The sequence below is a fragment of the Doryrhamphus excisus genome, chromosome 13, assembly GCF_030265055.1.
Source record: "Doryrhamphus excisus isolate RoL2022-K1 chromosome 13, RoL_Dexc_1.0, whole genome shotgun sequence".
In the NCBI taxonomy this organism is placed as follows: domain Eukaryota; kingdom Metazoa; phylum Chordata; class Actinopteri; order Syngnathiformes; family Syngnathidae; genus Doryrhamphus; species Doryrhamphus excisus.
In genome coordinates, this window is record NC_080478.1 from 17,287,379 (window position 1) to 17,313,519 (window position 26,141).

Below are 26,141 nucleotides of genomic sequence, written 5' to 3' on the forward strand. Positions count from 1 at the left end.
GTGTACCTCTTCCTGATCCTATCCATCCTGGTCACTCCCAACAAGAACCTCAGCATCTACAGCAGTATAACTTTACTCATTCATTCATTCATTTTCTACCGCTTATCCTCACGAGGGTCGCTGGAGCCTATCCCAGCCTAGGGGTACACCCTGGACTGGTGGCCAGCCAATCACAGGGCACATATAGACAAACAACCATTCACACTCACATTCATACCGATGGACAATTTGGAGTCGCTAATTAACCTAGCATGTTTTTGGGATGTGGGAGGAAACCGGAGAACATGCAAACTCCACACAGAAATGGCCGAGGGTGGAATTGAAACCTGGTCTCCTAGCTGTGAGGTCTGCGCGCTAACCACTAGGCCGCCGTGCCGCCCGCCTTTCCAACATGATATGCCCAAACACACCTCCAAGTGCCTTGTGAAGAAGCTGAAGCTGATGCAATAGGTGATGAATTATGTCTCCGGACTTGAACCCAACTGAGTACCCGTGGGGCATCCTCAAGCGTAGGATGAGCGGAAGAGGATTTACGTACTACGTAAAACAACCTGTGCAGCTCTCAGGTGAATTCTATGCCCAAGAGGATTAAGGCAGTGCTCAATAATAATGGTGTTCAAATTAAATATTCACACTTTGGGTACAATTTGGAAATATTCGCTGTACTAGCTCGTAAACCTAGTGTGTTATTATCGTTGGTAAATCTATGCAAACTGTACAATGACTACTGTAAATTATTTTCAAGTTTCATCTCCATATTAATGTTCCTTTCATATATATGTATATGGGGAAAAATGTGGGTGGTGTACTCACATACATACAGTACTGTGTATAACCATTAGATATGAATGTAATGTGAAAGTTACTGAATATTATATAAGATACCATTTAACAAATCAAAACGACTTAACTGTAGTTGTAACTTTCTAGTTCAACAAGACTGCTTCAATGACATCTAAAATGCAAGAGTGATGGGTTTCCTTGGAGAGTTTAAAAAAAAAAATAGGTCTCAGTCATGACTGCTGAGAAGCTCTCGAGAGGCATCCCAAAATAAAGATTGGAGTATTGTAGTAGTGGTGACGCAAATGAGCCTTTTATGGCTGCGCCACTCAATTATTGAAGAGAGAAAATGTGCCTTATGCGACTCATCCACAAATGACAGCCATGTTCTCCCTGTTCAGTGTGTCAGCAGTTTCATCTCCCAGCATGTCTCCCTCCCCAAATTAAATGGTACAGTACATTTGGAAATCAAACTTGAAAGGATTTTTTTTTGTTGTTATTAACGTTTCAGTTATAGCACAGATAGTTAATAGTACACGGAGAGAAATATGGAGATTCTGACTGTATGCAAACCAAAAAATATATAAGAACAACACCACCTGTTACCAATATTTGTTTGAAAGAACGGATTGTACAAACAATATATATTTTTATATTTTTCACAATTACTAACTCAAGTGCATAAAATTGGTCATAAATTTTCATTCGGTCTGAATGTTGGAACTCTTGCATTACAGTAATGAGTCCACTGGGCCAGTTGGTGCCAGTTGGTGCCAGTGTGTGCCAATTCGCGCCAAAGATTATGTGATTGGCATGTCGTGGCACAAAATTAATGTTCGCTCAGCATGTTGCCATTATTCGGTGCCACAGCGAGCCACTACACGCTAATAACATAATCTTTGGCGTGAACTGGCACCAACTGGCGCCGGCTCAGTGAACTCCTAGCATCATTGCCGCAACTTGGCTCGCGCCATTATATTCCAGTGGATTCCAATAGACGGATTGTTTGCGACATTTGGTTCCACTTGGTGGACACAAAATATTTAAAATTTTAAACATTTTGAAATATTCTTGCCACCAAATTGAACTTTTACCGCCGTTACAGGCCCCAACGAGCCAGTTGGGAGGCAGTTTGAGCCACTGCACGCCACTAGGCACCTTATTAGTGACACTAGGCGCCAAAGATAGATAGACTTCCTTTATTGTCATCGCACAATATCACAGCAGTGAAATTCCCAAGGAAATGTCATTGCCTGGCTCCCGTATAATAAGAAAAAGTAATAATAATAATGTGGTGAATAAATAGATGACATCAAATATGAACAACAATGTACAGCGTAAACAGTAAATTGCACGAATAATTTAAATTAAATTGATTTTAAAATGAATTATAATATATAATTCATTTTAAAATGAATTTTAATATATAATTGATTTTAAAATGAATTATAATATATAATTCATTTTTAAAAGTTAATTATAATAATATATAATTAGTATATATTAATAATATATAGTTAATTTTAAAATGAATTATAATATATAATTAATTTTAAAATTAATTATAATATAGAATTACTTTTAAAATTAATTATAATATATAATTAATATTAACATTAATTATAATATATACTTAATTTTAAATTAATTTAAATAAATTAAAGCAAATTGCACTGGCGCAAACTGGCGCAAACTGGCGCAAACTGGCACCAACTGGCACCAACTGGCACCAACTGGCACCAACTGGCACCAACTGGCACCGGCGCAGTGGACTCTTAGTTTAGTTTAAAGGATTAAGGATAGAAAATAAATAGAAAATAAATATTTGTTACACAGTGATATTTCATCCCTTTCCTATTGTACAGCACTGACAACTACAACAATGACAATATGCTAATCAATATCAATAAAGATGAACATAATAAAGGCCAAATTTCTAATGTTCTGTTGTTCTCAATGACATCAGACTGAGCAGGTGTGGCTGTAGGATCGTGAGCATACAGACTATATTCCATGCAGGGAGTTGAAGGAATAGAACGCTTCCACGATGTCCCTTGTTGTACAAGGTCTCTGGGTTTGAAAGAGTTAAATCTGCATTGTAAAACGGAGCTGTGCTCATCAAAGTCAGCACCAATCCTCATAAAAAAACTGCCCAAGCTTAAAATTCCATTTCAGCGTCACATCAATCACACGATCTGTGGTCACCATAGCAACAGAGGGAGCTACACAGCCGGGCTATTTCACCTGCGTCCAATCTCAAGGCCTTGAGGATGCATGCATTTGGACTGGAGTGGGTGGGTATGTGGATGAGATGGATTTCAGACAAGCGGGGTTTTTGTGTGAGTCGAGAGTGTGTCTGCTTCATCTCATCACGCCTGTTTGAGTGTGTTTGCCTGACAAACAAATAAAAACTCACTTGACGCCTGCAGAGAAGCTGACGACGGGGAAGAAGAGTCCATCTGTGTTGAAGTTTTCAAACATGCCCTGAACGGGCTGTCCGTTGATGCGGAAGGAGATGCTGGGGGCTCCGAGGTCGAGGCAACAACTCACCACATCCTCTGAGGTTAGGATGTGCTGGTTGAGGGACGCAACTGCCCGCGGGATGCGACCTAGGAAACATCCAAAATAGGATACGGTAGGGTTCTTTTCTGTCTGGACTCCTCCTATCCTTGTCAAACAAACATACGCATTATTATCTCACCTGACCACAGGTGGAGTCCATCAAAACCGTAGGAATAGAGGTCATCTCCCACGCCGTTGCCCCCCCAGCCCTCGCCTCCTCCGGGATAGGGTGCATAGCCCTTAGTGTTGGCCCAGCCTACTCGCAGATGGGAAGGCTCACTGGTCACAAAGTGGTCCACCTGGTCGATCATAAGCTCGTAGTACCATTTCTTATACTGAGCCGAGCCGTCGCTCACACCGAGAAAGATGTTCGGTCTCATGCTGGCAATGAAGGACAGACATAAGCAGCCATGTTCATTTATCGTACTGTAATATATCCTGTACTTTATCCTTCAGTGCCAAAGAGAACAACCACTAGGACAATATAGCCAATGATTTTAACTTAAATGGGACCTATTAGGCTTTTTCCATTTTTCTGACCTATAAATGTAGTTAGAATGTTGTATTCTCGTGTTAAACGATGCCAGCGTTTCAGATAATGAGGTTTGCGCATTTAGAAATGAGTTTGGAATGGTTCAAAACGCTCGGTTTCAAAAGGCGTGGTAAAAAGGGCCCCTTTGTGATGTCATTGAGGAGCGGATTTCCTTATATGGTTCATAGTTAGGAAGCACTTTGGGCGTGTGACCAATCACAGCAAAGTGGCCGTGGGGGGAATAAATTAAAACAGATCGTTTTGGCAGGAAATAAAGGAAATACAGCTGGAATAGGTGCAGATTCTGGAAAATCTAAAAAAGGGAGAGAACCCAAACAGAAGACTTCAGTGATGAAGAGGTTTTCAAGCTAGGCTTCTCATCAGCGCGATCGCTAGCCATGACTCCTGTTAGCTGAAATGTACCGTATGTGTTTGTTGAGTATACCAGGGGTGTCCAAAATGTTGTCAAAGGGCCATTTGACAAGACAAAAATTGTGTAATCTAATGCTAAGAGTCCACTGAGCCAGTTCGCGCCAATGCAATTTGCTTGTGTCACCAATAAGGTGTGCAGTGGCATAAACTGCCTCCCAACTGGCTCGTGGTGGCCTGTAACAGCAGCAAAAATTGAGTTTGGCGGCAAGGAAATTTCAAAAAGTTTCAAATCTTCGTCCACCCAGTGGAACCAAATGTCACAAACAATGCGTCTATTGGAATCCAATGGAATGTAATGGAGCGAGCCAAGTTGTGCCAATGATGCTCGGAGTCCACTTGGCCCCGGCGCCAGTTCGCGCCAAAGATTATGTGATTGGCGCGTTTTCTGTGTGGGTTATTGTGTGTAGCTGCTCTATAGGAGCAATTCAATACAAAGGGTGGTAAAATGAGCATAATCGGTCCCCTTTAACCCAGTTTCTTTTTAAAAGATGCCGACAAAGAGAACCATGACCGTTCTAAAAGTCAGAATTAATTTTCAATACAATTCAATTTCATGATGATGTAACCTTACATGGGCTTCTTTGTTATCGCCCATGTGATTTATTGCACACCAACTAAATAAAAGGAAAAAACACATAAATAAAAGAAATACAGCTGGAATAGGTGCAGATTCTGGAAAATCAAAAAAGTTTTCTGTGCGGGTTATTGTGTGTAGCTGCTCTACAGGAGCAATTCAATACAAAGGGTGGTAAAATTAGCATAATCGGTCGCCTTTAACCCAGTTTCTTTTTAAAAGTTGCCGACAAAGAGAACCATGACCGTTCTAAAAGTCTGAATTAATTTTCAATACAATTAGATTTCATGATGATGTAACTTCTTTGTTATCGCACATGTGATTTATTGCACACCAACTAAATAAAAGGGAAAAAAGACAGCTTCCCTGATTACATTAATTAGCCATTTTAAAATGCATGAGCCAGCACAAATCAGCTTTGGAGCCTGGACAATATTAGTGTCCAATGACCCATTGGTGATGAAGTTAGTTAGTATTTCATCAATATGAATTATTTGGTAGCACTAAAATTACATTTGTTAACATTTTGTTTGATGGTGTTCTGCAAGAATGTACAAAATATCAAGAAAATATCCATAAATCTCGGGGACAGGTCTGGTGCCAAATCCAAGATATTTGTTTTCATTTTTGACATACAAAAGTAGTTCCTAGGTAAATGGATTTCTAACCTTTGGACGTCATTGACCAGCTGGGTTTGCAGTAGCAGGTCTCTCTTGGGCAGCAAGTGATCACAAATGAGGTTTTGATTGGTTCGTACGGCAACGCCATTGCACACACACAGTGAGCAAAGCACATCAAGGATCTAAAGGTGGAGATGTCGGAACCAAGGGAGGACAAAGGAGCAACAGTATTATGACAAAGACCTTCCTTCCCGACCTCTGATATGCAGTATAAGGAAAAGATTATCAAGACTCGAAGTATCTGTGCTAATCACCTTGTGGTTACGTCCGTGTTTATACAGCAGCGATATGATGGACTTAATGTGTCCCCTCTGGATCATGTTGAGCGCCTCTGGGCTCTCAATCAGAATGCAATGCAGAACTTCCAGAATGCCTGCAAAGCCACCGCATCATCCGTTAGTCAGTACAACTATTGGTGTATCCTTTATGTTTACAGTGGAACTTTGGCTAGCGTCCTTTATCTGTTTGTTGGAAGCCCTGAGTCTAAACAAGGGGTCAGCAACCCACGGCTCCAGAGCCATATGTGGCTCTTCGACCTTGTTGTTGTGGCTCCCTTTTTTTTTAACACACGAAAATACGCATCCTTGTAATGAGTTTTTTTTTTATCTGACTTTCTGTGAGACCCTGAATCAATCCTGGCTGAATTATTTTTTATTTTTTTTAGATAGACTTTCTTTATTGTCATTGCAGTAAACAGCACAGCAGTAAAGCAGTAAAATTGCCAACGAAATGTTGTTGCCTGGCTCCCGTATAAAAATAAATAATAAATAATAATGTGGAGAATAAATAGAATTATATATATATATATATATATATATATATATATATATATATATATATATATATATATATATATATATATATATATATATATATATATATATATATATATATAAATATTTTTGATAGTAAAGGTAGTAAAGGTTGCCGACCCCTAGTCTAACCGAATGTAATAATATAAATCCAAATAATCAGTTCCAGAAAGCTAAAACTTGTTTAAAATGCATGTAAAAATTATAGATATAAATGACGAATTACATGGATAAACAAACATTTATTGAAGACATGACTTTTGACGACTGTCCCCAAAGACATGATGTGGCAGCAAGATCAACCACCACCTCCTTCCTGTTTTGACATGTTTCTTGAATTCAATAGTCATTCATTAAAGCCAATTAAAGCCAATGAAAGCTGCAAGTGCTGGAATTTTTGATATTATTGAATTCATGAATTAACTCATGGTGGACAATGGTGTCCTTGTGGTGTCTCACCACCACAACGTGTCTTTGGGAACAGAATTCTTCAATGTCAGTCATTTATATGCATTTAGAATTTTTTTAGGCATGTAAAACAATAATTGGAAAACTACAAAAACATGTTTTCCGTCAACCGCTGATGACAGGTGGTGTAACTCCCGGAATGCTAACAAGGAAGGGCAATATTTATACAGTCCATCTGTATTTTTAATTTATAAAGACATGAGGGAGAGTTAGTTAACCAAAAAAAAAAACCCTAACCAGGGCGGATGCTAACCGAGGTTCCACTGTATATTGCATAATTTTTACAAGCTGGGCATTATTTATTTAGGGTGTTTAATAATGCACCTTACAAGGATGTGTTGAGCCTACCTGAAGAAGACTCCAATCTCTCCAGCTTGCTAACCAACCAATCCAAGCTGTTGGAGAACTGGGTGCAGTTGTTTCTGTTTCCTCTGATTAAGGCGGCTGTAAGGCAAAAGAAAAGAGCACATGCTAATTGGGAAAAGGATTTCTTGTTTTCCAGCGTAGGCTTAAGAAGCCAGACACTTGACCATTTCATTTGTGGTGGTCAATAAAAGTGAAGAAACCAGAGAAGCATGCAGAGAGCTTTGTGTGCGCTAGCAAAAAGCAGGTTGACAGGAATGGACGGAGGCATTTTAAATCCACTTAATGCTGCACAGCAGCAGGTGTGGAGGAGGAGACGGTGGGAATGAAAAAAGATGAGACATGTCTAGAACACTAATACAACCTTGTAGGTGAAACTTGTGTAAATACGGCTTGGAAAGACACAGGTGGGAGTGGGAAGAATTTTCAGGTTGACTGAGGTTGTCCTTAAAAATGCACTTTTAAAAAACACATCTTTGAATTTTCTGCACCTGCATATTTTATGTTAATGTTACTCAGAGAAGTCGAACAGTCGCCATCTTAGAGTAGAACACCGGGGCCATGGGCCCATGTCAGGTCAGTGAATTTATGAGCTATCGCAGATCAGCGGAACATTTATGAATGTGCAAGTTGGCCTTTCTGAATCCTCACAACCTTAGAAATCAATCCCAAGTGTGCAGCGTCAGTAAGTGGAGGGTTAAATAGCATGTCAGCACAGCTCTATCCTGGCACAACCATTCATCACAGTAAAGAACGTGCATGTGTGTGTGTGTGTGTGTGTGTGTGTGTGTGTGTGTGTGTGTGTGTTACCCAAAAGCTCATAGAGCAAGTTGAGAATGTCTTTCCACGCTGCTCCGGCCTCTGAACCGGCACACTCCCCAAAGTGGGCGACACTGTTGTAGACGTTCAGACGGTCTATGCAGTTGGACACCAGTGTTAGCATACCCTACGGAATAAACAATGTCATAATTTTAAAATGATAATTTAAGAGAACATCAAAATGTGTACCTGAGTTCAATCCCACCCTCGGCCGTGCATGCGTGGGTTTTTCCCACGTTCCAAAAACATGCTAAGTTAATTGGCGACTCGAAATTGTCCATAGGTATGAATGTGAGTGTGAATGGTTGTTTGTCTATATGTGCCCTGTGATTGGCTGGCCACCAGTCCAGAGTGTACCCCGCCTCTCGCCCAAAGACAGCTGGGATAGGCTCCAGCACCCCCGCGACCCTCGTGAGGAAAAGCGGTAGAAAATGAATGAATGAATGAACAAAAGAGGGAGAAAAAAGGCTACATTTTAAAGGGGACCTATTATGCTCTTTCCACTTTTCTGACCTATAAATGTATTTAGAATGTTGTATCCTCATATTTAACGATGCCAACATTTCAGATAATGAGGTTTGCGCATTTGAAAGTGAGCCCTGAAAGAAGTTTAGGATGACTCAAAACGCTCGGTTTCAAAAGGCGTGGTAAAACTGCCCCTTTGTGATGTCACAGAGGGCGGATTTCCTTATATGGTTTATAGTTAGGAAGCACTTTGGGCATGTGACCAATCACAGTGGAGTGGGCTCATACACAGGAAAGACATGCAAGCTGGCCACCAGTCCACGGTGTACCCCGCCTCTCGCCCGAAGACAGCTGGGATAGGCTCATGATGGAAATGGATGGATGGATTGATTTCGGCTTCTCAGCTGTGAGGACTCACAAAGCATGTGGAGCTACATAGCGTCCGAGTGGTTAGCACGCAGGCCTCACAGCCAGGAGACCCGAGTTCAATCCCACCCTCAGCTATCTCTGTGTGGAGTTTGCATGTTCTCCCCGTGCATGCGTGGGTTTTCTCCGGGTACTCCGGTTTCCTCCCACATTCCAAAAACATGCTAGGTTAATTAGCGACTCCAAATTGTCCATAGGTATGAATTTGAGTGTGAATGATTGTTTGTCGATATGTGACCTGTGATTGGCTGGCGACCAGTGTAGGCGGGTGTACCCGCCTCTTGCCGGAAGACAGCTGGGATAGGCTCCAGCACCCCAGTGACCCTCTTGAGGATAAGCGGTAGAAAATGAATGAATGAATGGGGGGGGGGGGGGGGGGGGGCAAAGTGAACCAAAATGGCTGATGATTTATAATGCCAGGAAAAAAAATCACGAGTCAGCTGTCCAGAATGACAAATTGATCTTGTGGGTATAATGTCAAAGAGTGGATCCAAGATCACTAGGACTGATAAACAGGATAGAAAACAAGCTGATGAAATTGGCCTAATTGCTATATTGTATGCAAATAGATTTTTTTTTTTACAGATTGTGATAAAAGGATGTACTGCGTTTAATTGATTGTTTCTGTTAACGTCATTGCTTCTCCACCACTCGGCATGCAGCTGACATTTGGTAATTGATGACAGCAATTTGGGCTGGAGGCTCCGCACAAAGCCTTTGTGCATTCATGCAAGCCTCACAAATACTTAACACGCCATACTGTAGCTGCTGATGCCTTATAACACACTGCCTCCAGTCACACAAGATGCTACTGAAACTCACCAGAGAATACATTGTTTTAACTTTCACACGTACACACATTGTTCCCCTCTCTCATTTGTGCAACCGCTACCTAAAATTGCCCCAGCAGAATGGTGGCCTATTGGCTGCTTGCCCCTGCAAGTGAAACATGAAAGTCAAGCGCGGACTGCCTCTAGGTCACATGGTTACAACCCAGCAATACCTAATAAACGGTAGATTAGTGTAGAATGTACCTTGAGGGACAACATTTTGTATTTATATGAGCCACCATTGTTCGCAGGGGGTGCTGGAGCCTATCCCAGCTGTCTTTGGGCAAGAGGCGGGGCACACCCTGGACTGGTCGCCAGCCAATCACAAGTGAAATGTATAATCTGTAATGCATAATCTACAGTCACTACATTCGACATTAGCCACTTTCTCATTTAGTAGCATAATGAAGTATGTCTCCACCCTCGGCCACCCTAGGTATGAATGTTCTGAACTCCTGTTTCACCGTTGCTGGATTGATCAGAGAGAAGTAGAGCAACTTCATATAGCTGCCGTCATGTTATTGGTTAGGGCAAAAACAATAGTCAACTAATGACGGCGGACGAGTGGTTATCGCGCAGGCCTCACAGTTAGGAGACTCGGGTTCGATTCCACCCTTGGCCACCTCTGTGTGGAGTTTGCATGTTCTCCCCGTGCATGCGTGGGTTTTCTCCGGGTACTCCGGTTTCCTCCCACATTCCAAAAACATGCTAGGTTAATTGGCGACTCCAAATTGTCCATAGGTATGAATCAAATCAAATCAAATCAACTTTATTTGTAGAGCACTTTTCCTGCAAGGAGATGCGACACAAAGTGCTTTCCAGAATTAAAACAATTACCACAATTAAAAAGGAAAACAATGAAGAAAAAAGAAAGCCCCTCCTTCCCACCCTCCATACTAGACCCACACACACACACACACCCATCCACCCACACACACACACACGCAAGCACACAATCACCCACATTAGGGAGACATGGCATGGTACTGAGGAACAAGGAAACGCCACCTTTGGGGCCGTCCACACTGGGAGAAGCTGCAGGCCGTGCCATCGGAGGACCAGCACCCGGGCCCTCCGACTCCGTTAGACGGGCGGACCCCCACATTAAAGGGAGGAACCCCCCAGCCGGCCGTGTCGAAGGGACCCAAGGATGGCACCCCCTCAGCATACCCAAACAGCCCCCAGTGTGGAGGACCCCCCTGAGGAAACACTGGAGCTGGAGCTAAAAACTAAGACCATAAAATAGGACTAAAAGATAAAACATAACACTGGAGTTAAAAACTGAAGATTAAGAGCATAAAATAGGACTAACAAGATAAAAACAAAACACTGAAGTTAAAAGGTGAAGAATAAGAACATAAAATAGGACTAAAAGGATGAAAACATAATAAAAGCTTAACAATATTAGTTAAAAGCCTGATTAAAAAGGTGCGTCTTTAATCTTCTTTTAAAAATATCAACAGTCTCCACAGTCCTGAGGCTCTCCGGCAGGCTGTTCCACAGGTGGGGGCCATAGTGGCTAAATGCTGCCTCACCGTGGGTTTTTGTTCTGGGTTTTGGTTTCGCTAAAAGGCCAGTGCCGGAGGACCGCAGGGACCGCGGGGGTTGATATGGTAAAAGCAGATCAGATAAATAAGAAGGGGCAAAGCCGTTAAGACATTTAAAAACCAGTAAGAGAATCTTAAAATCGATCCTGAAGCGGACGGGGAGCCAATGCAGCGACTTTAAAACCGGTGTAATGTGCTCCCGCCCTCTGGTCCTCGTCAGCACACGTGCGGCTGAGTTCTGTAATAATTGGAGATTTAAAATACTTTTTTTGGGAAGACCAGAGAGCAGGGCATTACAGTAATCTAAACGACAGGATATAAAAGCATGCATTAGCACCTCCGTGCTGGCCTGAGAGAGAAACGGGCGGACTCTGGCTATGTTCTTAAGGTGATAAAAACCTATTTTTGTTATATTTTTAATATGTGGGATAAAATTTAGCTCAGAGTCAAAAATCACGCCCAAGTTTTTGACAGAGTCGGCTAGTTTAATATCCTGTAATTTTGGTAAAAGTTTCTCTCTCTGGCCTTCAGGACCTATGACTAAAACCTCAGTTTTGTCCTGGTTGAGCTGCAGGAAATTCTCTGCCATCCATGACTTAATGTCTACAATGCAGTTAAAAAGGGCATCAAGTGGCCCTGAGTCATCAGGAGACACGGCGATGTATAGCTGTGTATCATCAGCATAACTATGGAAGCTGATGCCGTGCCTCCTGATCACGTCCCCAAGGGGAAGCATGTACAGATTAAAAAGGAGTGGACCTAAGATTGAGCCTTGAGGAACCCCACATTCAATTTCATGGGTTCCTGAGGAACATGTATCCATACTTACATAAAAACATCGGCCTGTGAGATAAGAACAAAACCAGTTAAGAACAGTACCAGAGAGGCCGACCAGGTATCTAAGTCTATTTAATAAAATGTGATGGTCCACTGTATCAAAAGCAGAGCTTAGATCCAGTAGAACCAAGACTGTGAGGTTCTTGTTATCCAAATTCCACCTGATGTCGTTTAAAATCTTTACAAGTGCTGTCTCGGTACTGTGGTTCCTCCTAAAGCCAGACTGATGTTTCTCTAAAATGCTATTTCTGTTTAAAAAGTCATTAAGTTGGTAAAAAACCAGTTTTTCTAAAATTTTACTTAAAAACGGCAAGTTGGATACGGGTCGGTAATTATTAAGATTGTTGGGATCTAAATTGCTCTTCTTCAGAAGGGGCTTCACCACCGCCGTTTTGAAGGCGGTGGGGAAGACACCCGTCTGGAGAGAGCAATTCAAGATGTTTAAAAACTGCTCCTCAAAGAATCCATAAAGTGATTTTAAAAGTGATGTGGGAATTGGATCTAAAAGGCAGGTTGTTGGGCTTACTTGGGAGAAAACTCGACCAAGTGTCCTTGCATCAACCAGGGCAAAACTCTCCAGTCTCTCCTCAGGCAAGGACAACAGTCCAGGTGTGGTAACAGAAAAAACTTTCTGGGGTAACAGGCAGGATCTGATGTCCTTGATTTTAGTTCTGAAGTGGTCTGCAAAGTTTTCACAAAGATCGTCTGTTGGTGTCTTAAAAACTTTATTAAAATTTGTGCCTGTTAAAATATTAAAGGTGGAGAAGAGGAACCGGGGATTGTTTTTATGGTTGGAAATGAGTTGTGAGAAATGGGAAATTCGTGCCTTTTTTACTGTATTATTGTAGGTTTTGAGTTGTTGACATAAAATCTCGTAATGAACTGTCAATTTAGTTTTTCTCCATCTTCTCTCAGCACTCCTGCATTTTCTTTTCAGTTTATTGATCTCATCGTTATTTCTCCACGGGGGTGTAGGTTTCCTTTTTATTGTTTTTGTTACAAGTGGAGCTACTGAGTCCAGAGTTGACTTCAGTTTACTGTTAAAATTATCAACGATAAAATCACAAGGTGCAGGTAAAATTTCAGCAGGAGTGCTCTGTAAAATCTCAATAAAATTTGCAGCCACTTCAGAAGTTAGATAGCGTCTCCTCACTGTTCTCACCGGGGCCTCCTCCTGGTTAAAACTGGTGATGCTAAAAAATACACAGTAGTGGTCGGACATAGCCAGGTCAACAACAGAGGACACACCGATGGACAGGCCATGGGTTATGACCAGGTCCAGGGTGTGTCCTCTGTTGTGAGTTGGCTGTGTGACGTGCTGCTTAAAATCAAGACAATTTAAAAGGTTTAAAAACTCTCTGGATATTGGATCCGAGGTGTCATCAACATGTAGATTAAAATCACCAGATAATAAAATCCTGTTATAAGAAGTGTGAATGATTGATAAAAATTCCGAGAATTCACTAATAAAAGAACTAGAGTGATGGGGTGGTCTGTATACAGTGACACAAAGAATCGGAGGGCTGCTAAAAGTAAAGGCATGGTGCTCAAATGACTTGTAACTGTTAAAATACACTCCATTTGAGGTCAGTGAGTCATTTGTGATGGATGCCGTCCCACCTCCTCTTTTACCCTCTCTAGTAGAATATAAAAAATTAAAATTTGGTGGGCAGGCCTCAGTGAGAACAACGGATGCGTCAGTACCAAGCCATGTCTCAGTTAAAAGAAGACAGTCTAACTTATTATCTAAAATCATATCATTCATTAAAAAGGTTCTATTTAAAAGAGAGCGGACATTAAAAAGTGCTACATTGATGGTGACAGGTGGCTTGTTGATCATGGAGGTGGGGTATGGGTGTCTATTGAGTGGTCGGAGGTTATGAGGGTTCACAGGGTGAGTATGGCGGTGTCTGATGTGTCGATATAGTGTAATGATTACTGGAATGGAAGTAGTGTTGATGTAAGTTTGAGGTCCAAGTCCAGTATTATGTGTATGGTAGTCAGAGGTGGAACTGAGTGAATAGGAGCATGGACCTGGGGGACATCAATCAGAGTGGGACAGAGCAACAGGTGTGGGTTTGGGGATGATACCATGTTGAAGGCCAAAAGTCAGGTTGGAATGTTGAATGTGAGTGTGAATGGTTGTTTGTCTCTATGTGACCTGTGATTGGCTGGCCACCAGTCCAGGGTGTACCCCGCCTCTCGTCTGGAGACAACTAAGATAGACTCCAGCATACCCCCGCAATCCGAGTGACGATAAGCGGCATCATAAATGGATGGATGGATTCTGTTGGCTAGTTTGCACCACCATGTCGATCATTACATTACATCAGGGGTGGGCAAACTACGGCCTGGGGGCCACATCCGGCCCGCCAAGTGTTTAAATACGGCCCTGTGATTGACTGAGTTTGCATGTTCTCCCCGTGCATGCGTGGGTTTTCTCCGGGTACTCCGGTTTCCTCCCACATTCCAAAAACATGCTAGGTTAATTGGCGACTCCAAATTGTCCATAGGTATGAATGTGAGTGTGAATGGTTGTTTGTCTATATGTGCCCTGTGATTGGCTGGCCACCAGTCCAGGGTGTACCCCGCCTCTCGCCGAAAGACAGCTGGGATAGGCTCCAGTACCCCTGCATATTACTGTACTACTACTACTACTACTACCTGTTTTTGCACCATACTATTAACATTCTATATGCCTCACAGCCAGGAGACCCGAGTTCAATTCCACTCTTGACCATCTCTGTGTGGAGTTTTGTGTGGGTTTTCTCCGGGTACTCCGGTTTCCTTCCACATTCCAAAAACATGCTAGGTTAATTGTCGACTCTCTTGCCCAAAGAAAGCTGGGATAGGCTCCAGCACCCCCGCGACCCTCATGAGGAAAAAGCAGTAGAAAATGAATAAATGAATGAAGTGTGTCCAGACTTTTGTCTGAAACGTTTGTTTGCAACATTTACTCACTTCCTGTTTGAAAAGATTTTGCCTATTTTTCAGCGAGCGTAGCTTGATTTGCCTCTCTTCGTGCTCCAACTCGGCATCAGGGAGCTGGAAATACGTGATGAGGTCATTGAGGGTTTGGAGCACCTCCTCGACGGGCAAAGCCACAAGTGCCTTGTTCTTCGCACCCAGACAATCCAGATCTCTGGAATGAGACACAAGGCGCAGAATGCTAATCATCCTCAGCTAACATACGTACTTCCATTCATTAATGAGCCATCTACAACGTTATGTTATTGGTATTGCCCACAGCTGCATCATCCTGAAATGTTGATTTCCGCTAGCTGGCTAAAAATAGCGCCAGTCGTATGAGCGGGAGGGGTGGGGTAGACGTGTGTGTCACCGCCTCAGGGGAGGCTGACACACTCACATGTTCCCACTATGAGTGCTTCCAAGTCAACACAGGGGTAGAAGATGGGTGCTTTGATAACAAAGAAAGGTAGTCAGAACATCCACTTGCTTCCTTTTCATTGCCGGCCATATGTGGCTGTTTCCCAATTGGAAACGCATGAATGGACCACCGACTGAACTGTTAGATGCTGCGGCACCCTGCGGCTTAATTCCACGTTGAATATGTTTACCCTCTGGAGGCACGTTACATCATGACTCGGAGCGTTTGTGGGATGAATATGTGCGCTTTATCATCAATGACAGTACATTTGGCAACATGCTATTGTGTAGAAAACTTGCATAGACTCAGCAGCAGAAGCACTCCGGCGTACCTGATGAATCGGTTAAAGAGGAGCGTGGTGTTGCGGATGATGCGCGCCGCTCGGGATTCTTCATGTTGACAGCGCTGCAGGGTCAAGCCGTCATCCATGTGACCTTCAGAATGAAGACACGCCTTAAGGAAGACAAAAGGAATGTTGTCACGATGAGGAAATCATTTCTCAATCGTGTCTCTATGCACCCGAAATGAGGGGAAGTGTGATATTGAGTCCAGGCTGCGATACAATCTTATAGACATTTTAATCAACTCATTACCCTGCACATATTTATCTTCTCTAAACAATCTCATTCATTTATTAATTTTGTTTGTTTTTGTCTCTGCCTTGCATTCTAATTTAAAGACACGCTTTTGTTTCTGCACTCACTCGTCTCTTGAGAGGACCCAGGCGGGCAGATTTGACATCAGGTGCCTGGTAAGACAGCCACAGACTCGTGGCCACGTGCATGATGAAGCAGAGCGAGTCCCCATATTTAATCTCCGCTACTCCCATCCCCTCAATGTCACGCTTGGGGCTCTGCTCCAGCTTCTCCTGTACACGTGGATGAGAGAGAGAGAATAAACATGTCAAACATACTGTGAGTATGCAGTCCAATTTAGTACACACTAGTATATACACTAGTATATACACTAGTATATACATATACCACATGTATTGGCACACTTTGCTTAATCAATAAATGATTGCTTTGGTGTCCTGGTGCAAACTTTTTAGGCTACCACTGATGGATGGATGGATGTGTGGATGGATGGATGATGGATGGATGGATTGGATGTGTGGATGGATTGGATGGATTGGGTGGATTGGATGGATTGGATGGATGGATGGATGGATGGATGGATGGATGGATAGATGGATGGATGGATGGATGGATAGATGGATAGATGGATAGATGGATAGATGGATAGATGGATAGATGGATAGATGGATAGATCGCGGGGGTCGCGGGGGTGCTGGAGCCTATCCCAGCTGTCTTTGGGCGAGAGGCGGGGGTACACCCTGGACTGGTCGCCAGCCAATCACAGGGCACATATAGACAAACAACCATTCACACTCACATTCATACCTATGGACAATTTGGAGTCGCCAATTAACCTAGCATGTTTTTGGAATGTGGGAGGAAACCGGAGTACCCGGAGAAAACCCACGCATGCACGGGGAGAACATGCAAACTCCACAGAGTGGAATTGAACTCCGATCTCCTAGTTGTGAGGCCTGCGTGCAAACCACTTGTCCACCGTATAGCCACCCAACACACATGAAGAGTAACTTTAGTTACATGCAATCTTGAAATCCCACATAAAGGGTCACTAATTTGCTCACAATCACTGGCCGTATCTTAAATCTGATTACTCAGAGTAGAGTCCGATGGTGACTTCAGTCCGAGTGGGCAAGTTCAGCTACATTAACCTCCATGGCAAAGCTTCTACCGGTGCAACAACTCTTTTCATTTTCATTGTCCTTGAAAAATGGTGATTTGCCAGTCCAAGGTGAGTGGGTGGTTAATTTGTTTCTGGTGATCCTTGGTGACTGCTTCTCAGTGGAGCTTACTTAATGAGGAAGTGTGCAGTGTTGGCTCCTCTGTAACATGGGAGGAGAAAAAAAAAACTAAAACATGCATGTTCGTGTGACCTTGCCTTAGAAGCTCTGAAGCAGAAGGCAGTCGCTATTGTGTCCGACCTGTCACGGTCCTGCAGCACCAAGCCATGGTCCTCGGTCATTGCTAGGTAGTGGCCGGTGGTCAGGTGGCGCAATCGGAAGGGCTGACCCCAGCGGATGTGGCTGCCGCTCCAACTACATCATTACACGTGCACACACAAAAACGTATCACCCATATAAGTAGGATAGTTGGATTTTTTATTTTTTTTTTCAAGCCCTGACAACCTAATATCCACTAATTAGTTGATCTGTGTATTGCTGCCGGCTGTTAATTATCAAAAGTGCGATGCAATTAAGTAGAATAATTTGCAAATGGCTAAAAACATTTGACTAATTATGCTGTTTAATCATATTTCCACCCACGTATGGTCATAACCGTGACGTGGAAACTGAACTATGAGTCAGGGGAAAGAAAAGAGACATTAAAAAATGTGCAGTGTTAAAGTAACCTTTGGCTTTGGAAGGACAGATGTGTCCATAGACAAAAAAAACAGTAAAAAGAAGACATATTGGATAAAAATCATGTTAAGTGGTTCAGAACCGACCTGATCCGGAGTGGCTCCAGCCTCCACAAAGATCTGGCCTTGGCACCAGCTTTACCTGTCTCGTAGTTGACGATCCTGTGAAGAAAGACATGACAGACATGGCTGCCATCACTGATACAGTCAAGGTCATCCGGGCTATAGTAAACAAAAACAGTCGATCAATGGGGGAGTGTTTTGACACATAAAGCTATGAACAATAAGTATACATTGACTGTGTGAATAGAGCTCAAAGAGAGATGCATACGTCCAAGATAAGACACAGCCATAATCACAATCAGTGAATGGAAACAAAGACTTGGCTCATTACTCCGAGTGACATGTCTGCGCGTCTTTGAAAGAAATGCATGAGGCTCGGCCCTTTTGTGAGATTTCCAAGGGCACACAATGAAGAGAAGCCAAAAATGGAAATTACTATTCAATCCTGCCCTCCCACATTTGCCATGCTACGTTCTAAAAACAGACTCAGTGTGTGTGTGTGTGTGTGTGTGTGTGTGCCTCGCATACGTACGACGTACACTGAAAAGGCAATCATATCAGGACATTATTCCACACTGAACTCATTCAAGCATGCTTTTAAAGGAAAAGTGCACTTTTTTTTAATCCACAATCCTGAAGTGAGACTTGAACAGTGCGTTTCAAAGATATAAAAACAGGTAAAACTGGGACGCAACTATGAAAAAACCTCCAAAAACCGCTGCATTTACATCATATATTCATTCTCTACCATGGGCTACATCCTGGACTGGTCACCAGCCAATCACAGGGTTGTATTTAAACACTTGGCGGGCCGGATGTGGCCCCCGAGCCGTAGTTTGCCCACCACTGATGTAATGTAATGATCGACATGGTGGTGCAAACAAGCCAACAGAATCCATCCATCCATTTTTGATGCAACTTCTCGTCACTCGGGTATGGTGGAGCCTATGCTCAGGCGAGAGGCGGGGTACACCCAATCACAGGGCCATATTTAAACACTTGGCGGACCGGATGTGGCCCCCAGGCCGTAGTTTGCCCACCCCTGATGTAATGTAATGATCGACATGGTGGTGCAAACTTCTCGTCACTCGGGTATCCTGGAGCCTATGCTAGTTGTCTCCAGGCGAGAGGCGGGGTACATCCTGGACTGGCCTCATATAGACAAACAACCATTCACACTCACATTCATACCTATGGACAATTTGGAGTCGCCAATTAACCTAGCATGTTTTTGGAATGTGGGAGGAAACCGGAGTACCCGGAAAAAAAACCCGCATGCACGGGGAGAACATGCAAACTCCACAGGGTGGAAATTGAACTCGGATCTCCTAGCTGTGAGGCTGTGCATGCTAACCACTTGGGACCACCGGTGGTGCAGCCCTGCATTTACATCATGTTATTGACACCTCGACACACCACACCCGATAGATACTAGCCAGCTAGCAACAAGCTAACCAAAAGGTAATGCTACATATGTGAGTTTGGTTTTGAATTTGCTACATGGTTGCAGTATGCGTATAAAATTAAAAAAGGTTTTTGGAGGTTTTTGAAGTGTTTTAATAGGAGGTTTTGTAGGCAGAATTGGTATGTCCCATTATGTGCATTTTTGAGCTGTCTTTTTTTATCTCTTTTTATATCCTTAGAACACACAGAACAGAGAAAGACATGTCTGTTCCAGTGTCACTTCAGGATTGTGGGTGATGAGCAAAATTCCACCCAAAAATGGGACCAGAAAAAGATCCACTGATCTAATGATGGTCAAGAGATTAAGTGGGCTGCCCCGATTATTTTGTCTATATAGAGTATCCAGGACCGAGTCTGCAGCTTTGACCCACTTCAAACTCCTTGTGCCACTTTTTTTCTTTCTCTACATCATCAGCCTTTTCTGTGTCACCAAACAACTATCCTGGATATAAAAATAAAAATGCATCCTTATTTTGGTCCCGAGTGTTGTGCATCGTTTGTGTCATGCAGCCTCTTGCGCCGCCACATGTATGTGACCCAGACACTGCGTCTATATCCAAGTGATTTATCACCTAGTCCTATTTCGTACCTCTGCTGCTCTTCACTCTGGTCTGACCCCGGAATGGTCACCACCTCATCATGCCCATGAAACAGTCGCATCACATGGCCGCCCAATAGGTAGCCTATAACAGAAATATACTTATTACTGCTTCAGTGTGATAAGCCACAACGTACTGTTAAAAAAAATATATAATCAAAATCAAAGTTCAATACAGTTCATTTGTATGACGAATTTTTAATAATAACAATTTTAGATGATATTATTTTTGCAATCATTTCCCACTATTGTCACAGGTAGTAGGAGCAGGCGAGCTCAGACAACTGCAATTTTCTTTAGACGACTGCAAAATTGCAAAAGAAGTAAAAGAAGATAAGTGAGGTGTGTTGGCACGGCTCTCTACCTTCCTCGATGTTGCTGCCAGAGCAGATTGGGTGGACGTTCCACAGTGTCTGCATGAAAGAGGCGTCCACCTGGATGTTGCCGTTGGAGATTGATAAGTGCTGTTGGACACAAGATTGCACAGTGTTCACACCAAATAAGAGACAAAAGGAGTTTATGGTGGCATGATTCAATGACAGAACATAAAAATATAAGTCAAGTATTTAGTACATCACATCCCCATTAAATCCATCTTTTCTATACAATCTGAAAGGGTCAGATTTTGGATACAGCTCTTGTATTGCTCTATGTCATTTTTCATGAACCTGGGGTGACAGAGCCTTCTGTATAACTGCCCCCACCCTTTGGAACTCTTTGCCCCATTCACTCCGTCCTTGCCCTGACCTTCCCAGTTTCAAAAAACAACAAAAAACCCGCTTTTACTCATGTTTTAACTGTGTATAAACGAATCAATGTTGTATTTTAACGTATCTTTTACTCTGTTTTTATTCTACTCCATTTTTCTGTAAAGTGTCTGAGTATGTATTATTATTATTTATTATTATGAGCTGAATTAAAAAGGCCTATATTTATCAGATATTGTTCACAGTTCTGTCTAAGCAGTAAGCATTCATAATTCATTCATCCATCTTGATGGCATATCAAGATGCTGATGAAACAGCATGATTAATGTACAGATATGACTTAGGTTGAATACAATAAAAAGCCACTCCAAAATATGCAGCTTTCTTGTACTGGGAGGGGGTCAGACCATTAGTCAGTATCTGGTGTTACCAGCATTTGCCTCAAATACACGCACTAATTGAGAGGCACCAATGTTAGACCAAAGGCTGGCTGACACCACGGACAGATTGACAATAATAAATGAAAGGCAATAATACACAGTGGAAGGTCAGACCCCTTTTCTGTGGATCACTGGGTGTGTTTTCATGGTTTTAAGTGTACAATGCTGTGATGCAAAGACCAGGAATGTGGTGTGGAACAAAGCCTCGCTGAGGGAGATGACAAGGTTGTGACAAGGATGATAACAGCACAGGCCTCCACCTCCTTTAAAAAGCCACTGACAGCAGTCTGAATACATCACAACAATATGCTAATCCTGCAAAGACGACATTTCCAGTCCACGTCGGTGCAGGTTGTGATGTGATGTGACGTTTGCGGCACACTTTACTACGTAATTTTATGAACACATACATTAAATCAAGGGGTGGGCAAACTACGGCCCGGGGGCCACATCCGGCCCGCAAAGTGTTTAAATATGGCCCGCCCGTTCTTTCCAAGGTATTTCATTGAGCCTATCCCAGCTGTCTTTGGGCGAGAGGCGGGGGACACCCTGCACTGGTCGCCAGCCACAATCCTTAAGTGCATTTCAAAGATATAAAAACAGGTAAAACTGGGACGCAACTATGAAAAAACCTCCAAAAACTGCTGCATTTACACCATATATTCATTTTCTACCATGGGCTACACCCTGGACTGGTCACCAGCCAACCACAGGGGCCGTATTTAAACACTTGGCGGGCCGGATGTGGCCCCCGGGCCGTAGTTTGCCCACCCCTGATGTAATGTAATGATCGACATGGTGGTGCAAACTAGCCAACAGAATCCATCCATCCTTTTTTGATGCCGCTTATCGGCACATATAGACAAACAACCATTCACACTCACATTCATACCTATGGACAATTTGGAGTCGCAAATTAACCTAGCATGTTTTTGGAATGTGGGAGGAAACCGGAGTACCCGGAGAAAACCCACGCATGCACGGGGAGAACATGCAAACTCCACACAGAGATGGCAGAGGGTGGAATTGAACCCTGGTCTCCTTGCTGTGAGGTCTGCGCTAACCACTCAATCACCGTGCCGCCCGACTGTTAGAATTATATATGTCAAATATATAGTCTAACCCCCCGTCAATTTTGTTAAATCAAGTCAAAAAGTTTGTCCGCCCCTGCACTAAACCAATATGAAAATCCACATAAACCAAAAAAAACTTACGAGATAGCGCTCGGAGGACACGCTGACGAGGATGAGGTCATCACCAATGCGTACCTTCTCTCCTTCCGATCTCTGTTTGGAAGCCGGGTGGATTGTCCACCAACAAGCCTCACCTACGGTGACAAACATGTATACGGTATTTATACCATTGTACATAACCTGGAACACTTCACTATTTATGAAAACAAAAAATATGAAAAGAATGGAAAAACATAACAAATTCAAAAAGAGGCCGAGTCAAGCATCAAGATCGGACCAGACTATAAAATGTGTAATCAGCTTTCCCAAAAGAAATACACCAGTATTCCACAGGGAATATTAACAGTGATGATAAAGAGGCGCATACTGAAATGTACTCAAGCAAAGATAGATAAGGAACAGGAGGAGGTGCAGAGAGAGTGAGAGAGAGATAATCTGTGGAGGTTAAAAAAAAAACTAATGAAGCTTAGCCCTCCCCCCGCCTCCTTTTTTTTTTTTTTTTTTTTACCTGTTGAGTCCTCCTGCAGGCCGACGTCAAATGATAGCTTATCAGTCTGTGACCTTGACGTTTTCAAGCAGGCCAGGTACTGTGGTCAACGCACACATACACACACACACACACACACATTAAATTAACCGAGTTGTCACATGTGACATCACCACTGATTGTGAATGCAGAAATTGTCCATGACAAAAATGACCAGATGGTGTTTTTATATCTTTCCTATGTGTATTTTACATTTGGTAATGGTAATGGTTTTATTTCATTTGAACATGCATCAGATTACAATTGAATGCATCACATAATCAGTTCACAGTTCCACATGTCCAAAAGGAGTAGGAAGAAGCAAAGCTTATTAAATCCTACCCCTCCATCTGGTACTTTTACAATCAGTAACTGTTACATTTGTTCACTTCCTGCTTCCCTAATATAATTTTATTTAATTGTATTTTTTTAATTAAAAAAATATTTTTGATTTTTTTTTACATTTTTTTCATTTTTTTATGGTTTTATTTCATTTGAAAATGCATCAGATTACAATTGAATGCATCACATAATCAGTTCACAGTTCCACATGTCCAAAAGGAGTAGGAAGAAGCAAAGCTTATTAAATCCTACCCCTCCATCTGGTACTTTTACAATCAGTAACTGTTACATTTGTTCACTTCCTGCTTTCCTAATATAGTTTAAGGGGTTTTTTTTTCGTTTGTTTTTTTTTTTAATAATGTACCTCGAACCGAAGTACAAGGTGATATGACCATACAATGACATAATGGGTACCATAGTAACTGTCAATATAGTGATCTATACATATCACTATATTGATATTTAGCAAACATCAACTGCTAGTTTCGTGAATTGGCTCATCGTTGTGCATTGTTTGAGGTCCTTACTCAATCCATTCCATAGTTTGATTCCACATACTGAAATGCTATGGCTTTTTAACGTAGTCCTAGCATATAAGTGTTTCAAATTAAATTCTTCCCTGAGATCATATTTCTCCTCTCTTGTACAGAAGTATTGGATGACATTTTTAGCTAATTGCTTATTTTTAGCCGGTTTAAGTATTTGTGATTTTAGAAATAAGGAATTAGTATGTTCTCTGTAGGCGGCATTATGAATTATCCTTACTGGCCTTTTTTGCAGTACATTTAGTGAGTGAAGATTGCTTTTTTTTTTATTTTACATTTAATACAGAGTGAGGGTTTTAATTACAATTGTGGATGTGGATTTGTGGCATTATTAACAGTAGTCCTTGCCTGGGGCCTGCAAGTCCTTACCATGGAACTGAACGAGTGCCGAAGCAGGATAGCATGTCCGTAGAGTAGAGTCTTATGGCCGCCACTCTGCGCTGCCTGAAACATAATTCAAACATATACATCATTATGTAAATTACTAATTAATCATCGACAAGTCTCCCTCCAAAGACTGCAATATTCGACTTCAACAAGGACCTTCTCACACACAAAGCCGGCCTCATGCTGGGCGCACATATCTTATGGAAAGGTTTTCCTTCCCGTTGAGATATGTGCAGGAATACAGGGGTCATCTTTCCAGCAATCCAGCAAAAGGAATGTGGGAAGGATGCTCAACGACCAGTCAGTCATTGTCCACATCAGAAGGGAATGGCTCCACCCGATTATGGCGTTAGGATGCAGGAAGGGTACGGCTGATATTTGAAGTGTTTTTTTTTTGTTTTTTTTCAGCAGACCTATTTTACTCACCTTCCTTATGAGCCTCTAGGAAGCATTAAGGTAAGACAAGAGTGTTTTCATTATTCTAAGTCTTGTCGTCTCGACCAATATTTTTAATTTATTGTTGTCAATAAGTAGATGTTAAAGAGTGAGTAAGAAAACGCTCAATGGTATTACATAATACCATTTGCACCACATCACAAAAAATGAAACTAAGACATAAATGCTACAAAACTAATGTTAACTGTGTCACTGTGAGTGTTCGCAATACAATATATGGACAAATTTGACCCCCGAGGAATTTGGGAGGTCAGAGGTCGATTTGTGGTTTGTGCATTGGCGTACAGAAGGTCCTTCCTAAAACTGTTCCCACAAAGTTATGCATTGAATTGTCTAAAATATCAAACAAATAAGACGTAATAGAGCACTAAATTGCTTAAATATGGTTTCCTGTTACTTTTGTCCATATACTGTAGTATATATAGAGTATTTGTTGATATTATTTCTACCATGCACCATCTGACTTACTCTGTTCTGTATATACTGCATATGCACCGCCACTGGCTAACCAGGAACGACAGCCAGCCTGTGATTTGATGCAGTTGCTGTGCAGACTGCAGCAACTGCAGACTTCTCGGCTTCCCGTGTGCTGTTGGCTAGCCGCTACAGCTGCTGGCTGAGGTATACTGAGCTTAATGCACTGAGGCACATACAGCTGCAATCCCCACAACCAATAAAACCTGAGTCTCCTCTACCCACTGTGAGGCAGTCGGCGATACAGATGGAGCCACAGTGAGAGCGTTCAAGGCTCACATCAGTAAGAACCCGCTGTAGCGATTACTGAAATGAGAAAATGCATCACCCGTGGCTAAATGAAACATAAAGGTAAAGATATAGCAACATGGATGGTCTACTGCGGGGGTCTCAAACTCAATTTAATTGGGGGGCCACTGGAGCTCGGGTCTGGGTGAGACTGGGCCGCATCAGGTTTTCCAATAAATTTATTAAAAACAAAAAAATTAAAAAAACTTCGCTTTGGTTCCAATTTTCTACAAGAAAAGCTCTGATAAAACATTCCACTGTTCTCAAATATCTTATTTGTCTACACAAAATAAGATGAAAAATAAATAAACAAATCAAGAATAAAGAAAATCAATCAATCAGTAATAAATAAATAAATATAATAATAATAATAATAATAAAACGGCAAATAATAAAAACTTAAGAAACCACATATAGTTGGTGGGTAGACAAATTATTTTTTTCAGATTAAAATGAACAAAGCATTATTAGAGCCCTGTAGACATGACAAAACACGACTATAGTCACATTTATACTCTTTTTATTTACAACATATTGCGCAACTGCAGGGTCTTGAGACACATGCTAACTCGCAAACTAGAGAGCTAGAGACCTAAACGGTAGCCTTCAAGTTATTTCCTTTAAACTTAAATAGCCAAAAACGTACCACTTCCACACGGATAGGGAGGATAACTATTAACAGTTATTTA

General features: G+C 42.1%; 1 protein-coding gene across 3 annotated transcripts in view; it reads right to left on the minus strand.

Annotated features, from left to right (window-relative positions):
• LOC131140056 (ryanodine receptor 3-like) overlaps nucleotides 1-26,141 on the minus strand; it is a 157,623-nt gene that overhangs the window by 76,577 nt on the left and 54,905 nt on the right. For 2 of the 3 annotated variants that reach the window (XM_058090131.1, XM_058090132.1), the window contains exons 5-20: nucleotides 24,217-24,291; nucleotides 22,943-23,021; nucleotides 22,456-22,568; nucleotides 20,459-20,558; nucleotides 20,086-20,179; nucleotides 18,057-18,131; nucleotides 17,490-17,646; nucleotides 16,219-16,383; nucleotides 15,847-15,968; nucleotides 15,089-15,269; nucleotides 8,014-8,149; nucleotides 7,189-7,284; nucleotides 5,815-5,933; nucleotides 5,549-5,682; nucleotides 3,482-3,723; nucleotides 3,197-3,389 (exon numbers count right to left, since the gene is read on the minus strand). In XM_058090131.1, coding sequence (XP_057946114.1) covers nucleotides 3,197-3,389; nucleotides 3,482-3,723; nucleotides 5,549-5,682; nucleotides 5,815-5,933; nucleotides 7,189-7,284; nucleotides 8,014-8,149; nucleotides 15,089-15,269; nucleotides 15,847-15,968; nucleotides 16,219-16,383; nucleotides 17,490-17,646; nucleotides 18,057-18,131; nucleotides 20,086-20,179; nucleotides 20,459-20,558; nucleotides 22,456-22,568; nucleotides 22,943-23,021; nucleotides 24,217-24,291 — 2,081 coding nt within the window. Of the gene's footprint in view, nucleotides 1-3,196; nucleotides 3,390-3,481; nucleotides 3,724-5,548; nucleotides 5,683-5,814; nucleotides 5,934-7,188; nucleotides 7,285-8,013; nucleotides 8,150-15,088; nucleotides 15,270-15,846; nucleotides 15,969-16,218; nucleotides 16,384-17,489; nucleotides 17,647-18,056; nucleotides 18,132-20,085; nucleotides 20,180-20,458; nucleotides 20,559-22,455; nucleotides 22,569-22,942; nucleotides 23,022-24,216; nucleotides 24,292-24,660; nucleotides 24,676-26,141 lie in introns of all 3 variants that reach the window. The other variant, XM_058090130.1, reaches the window with a different exon arrangement.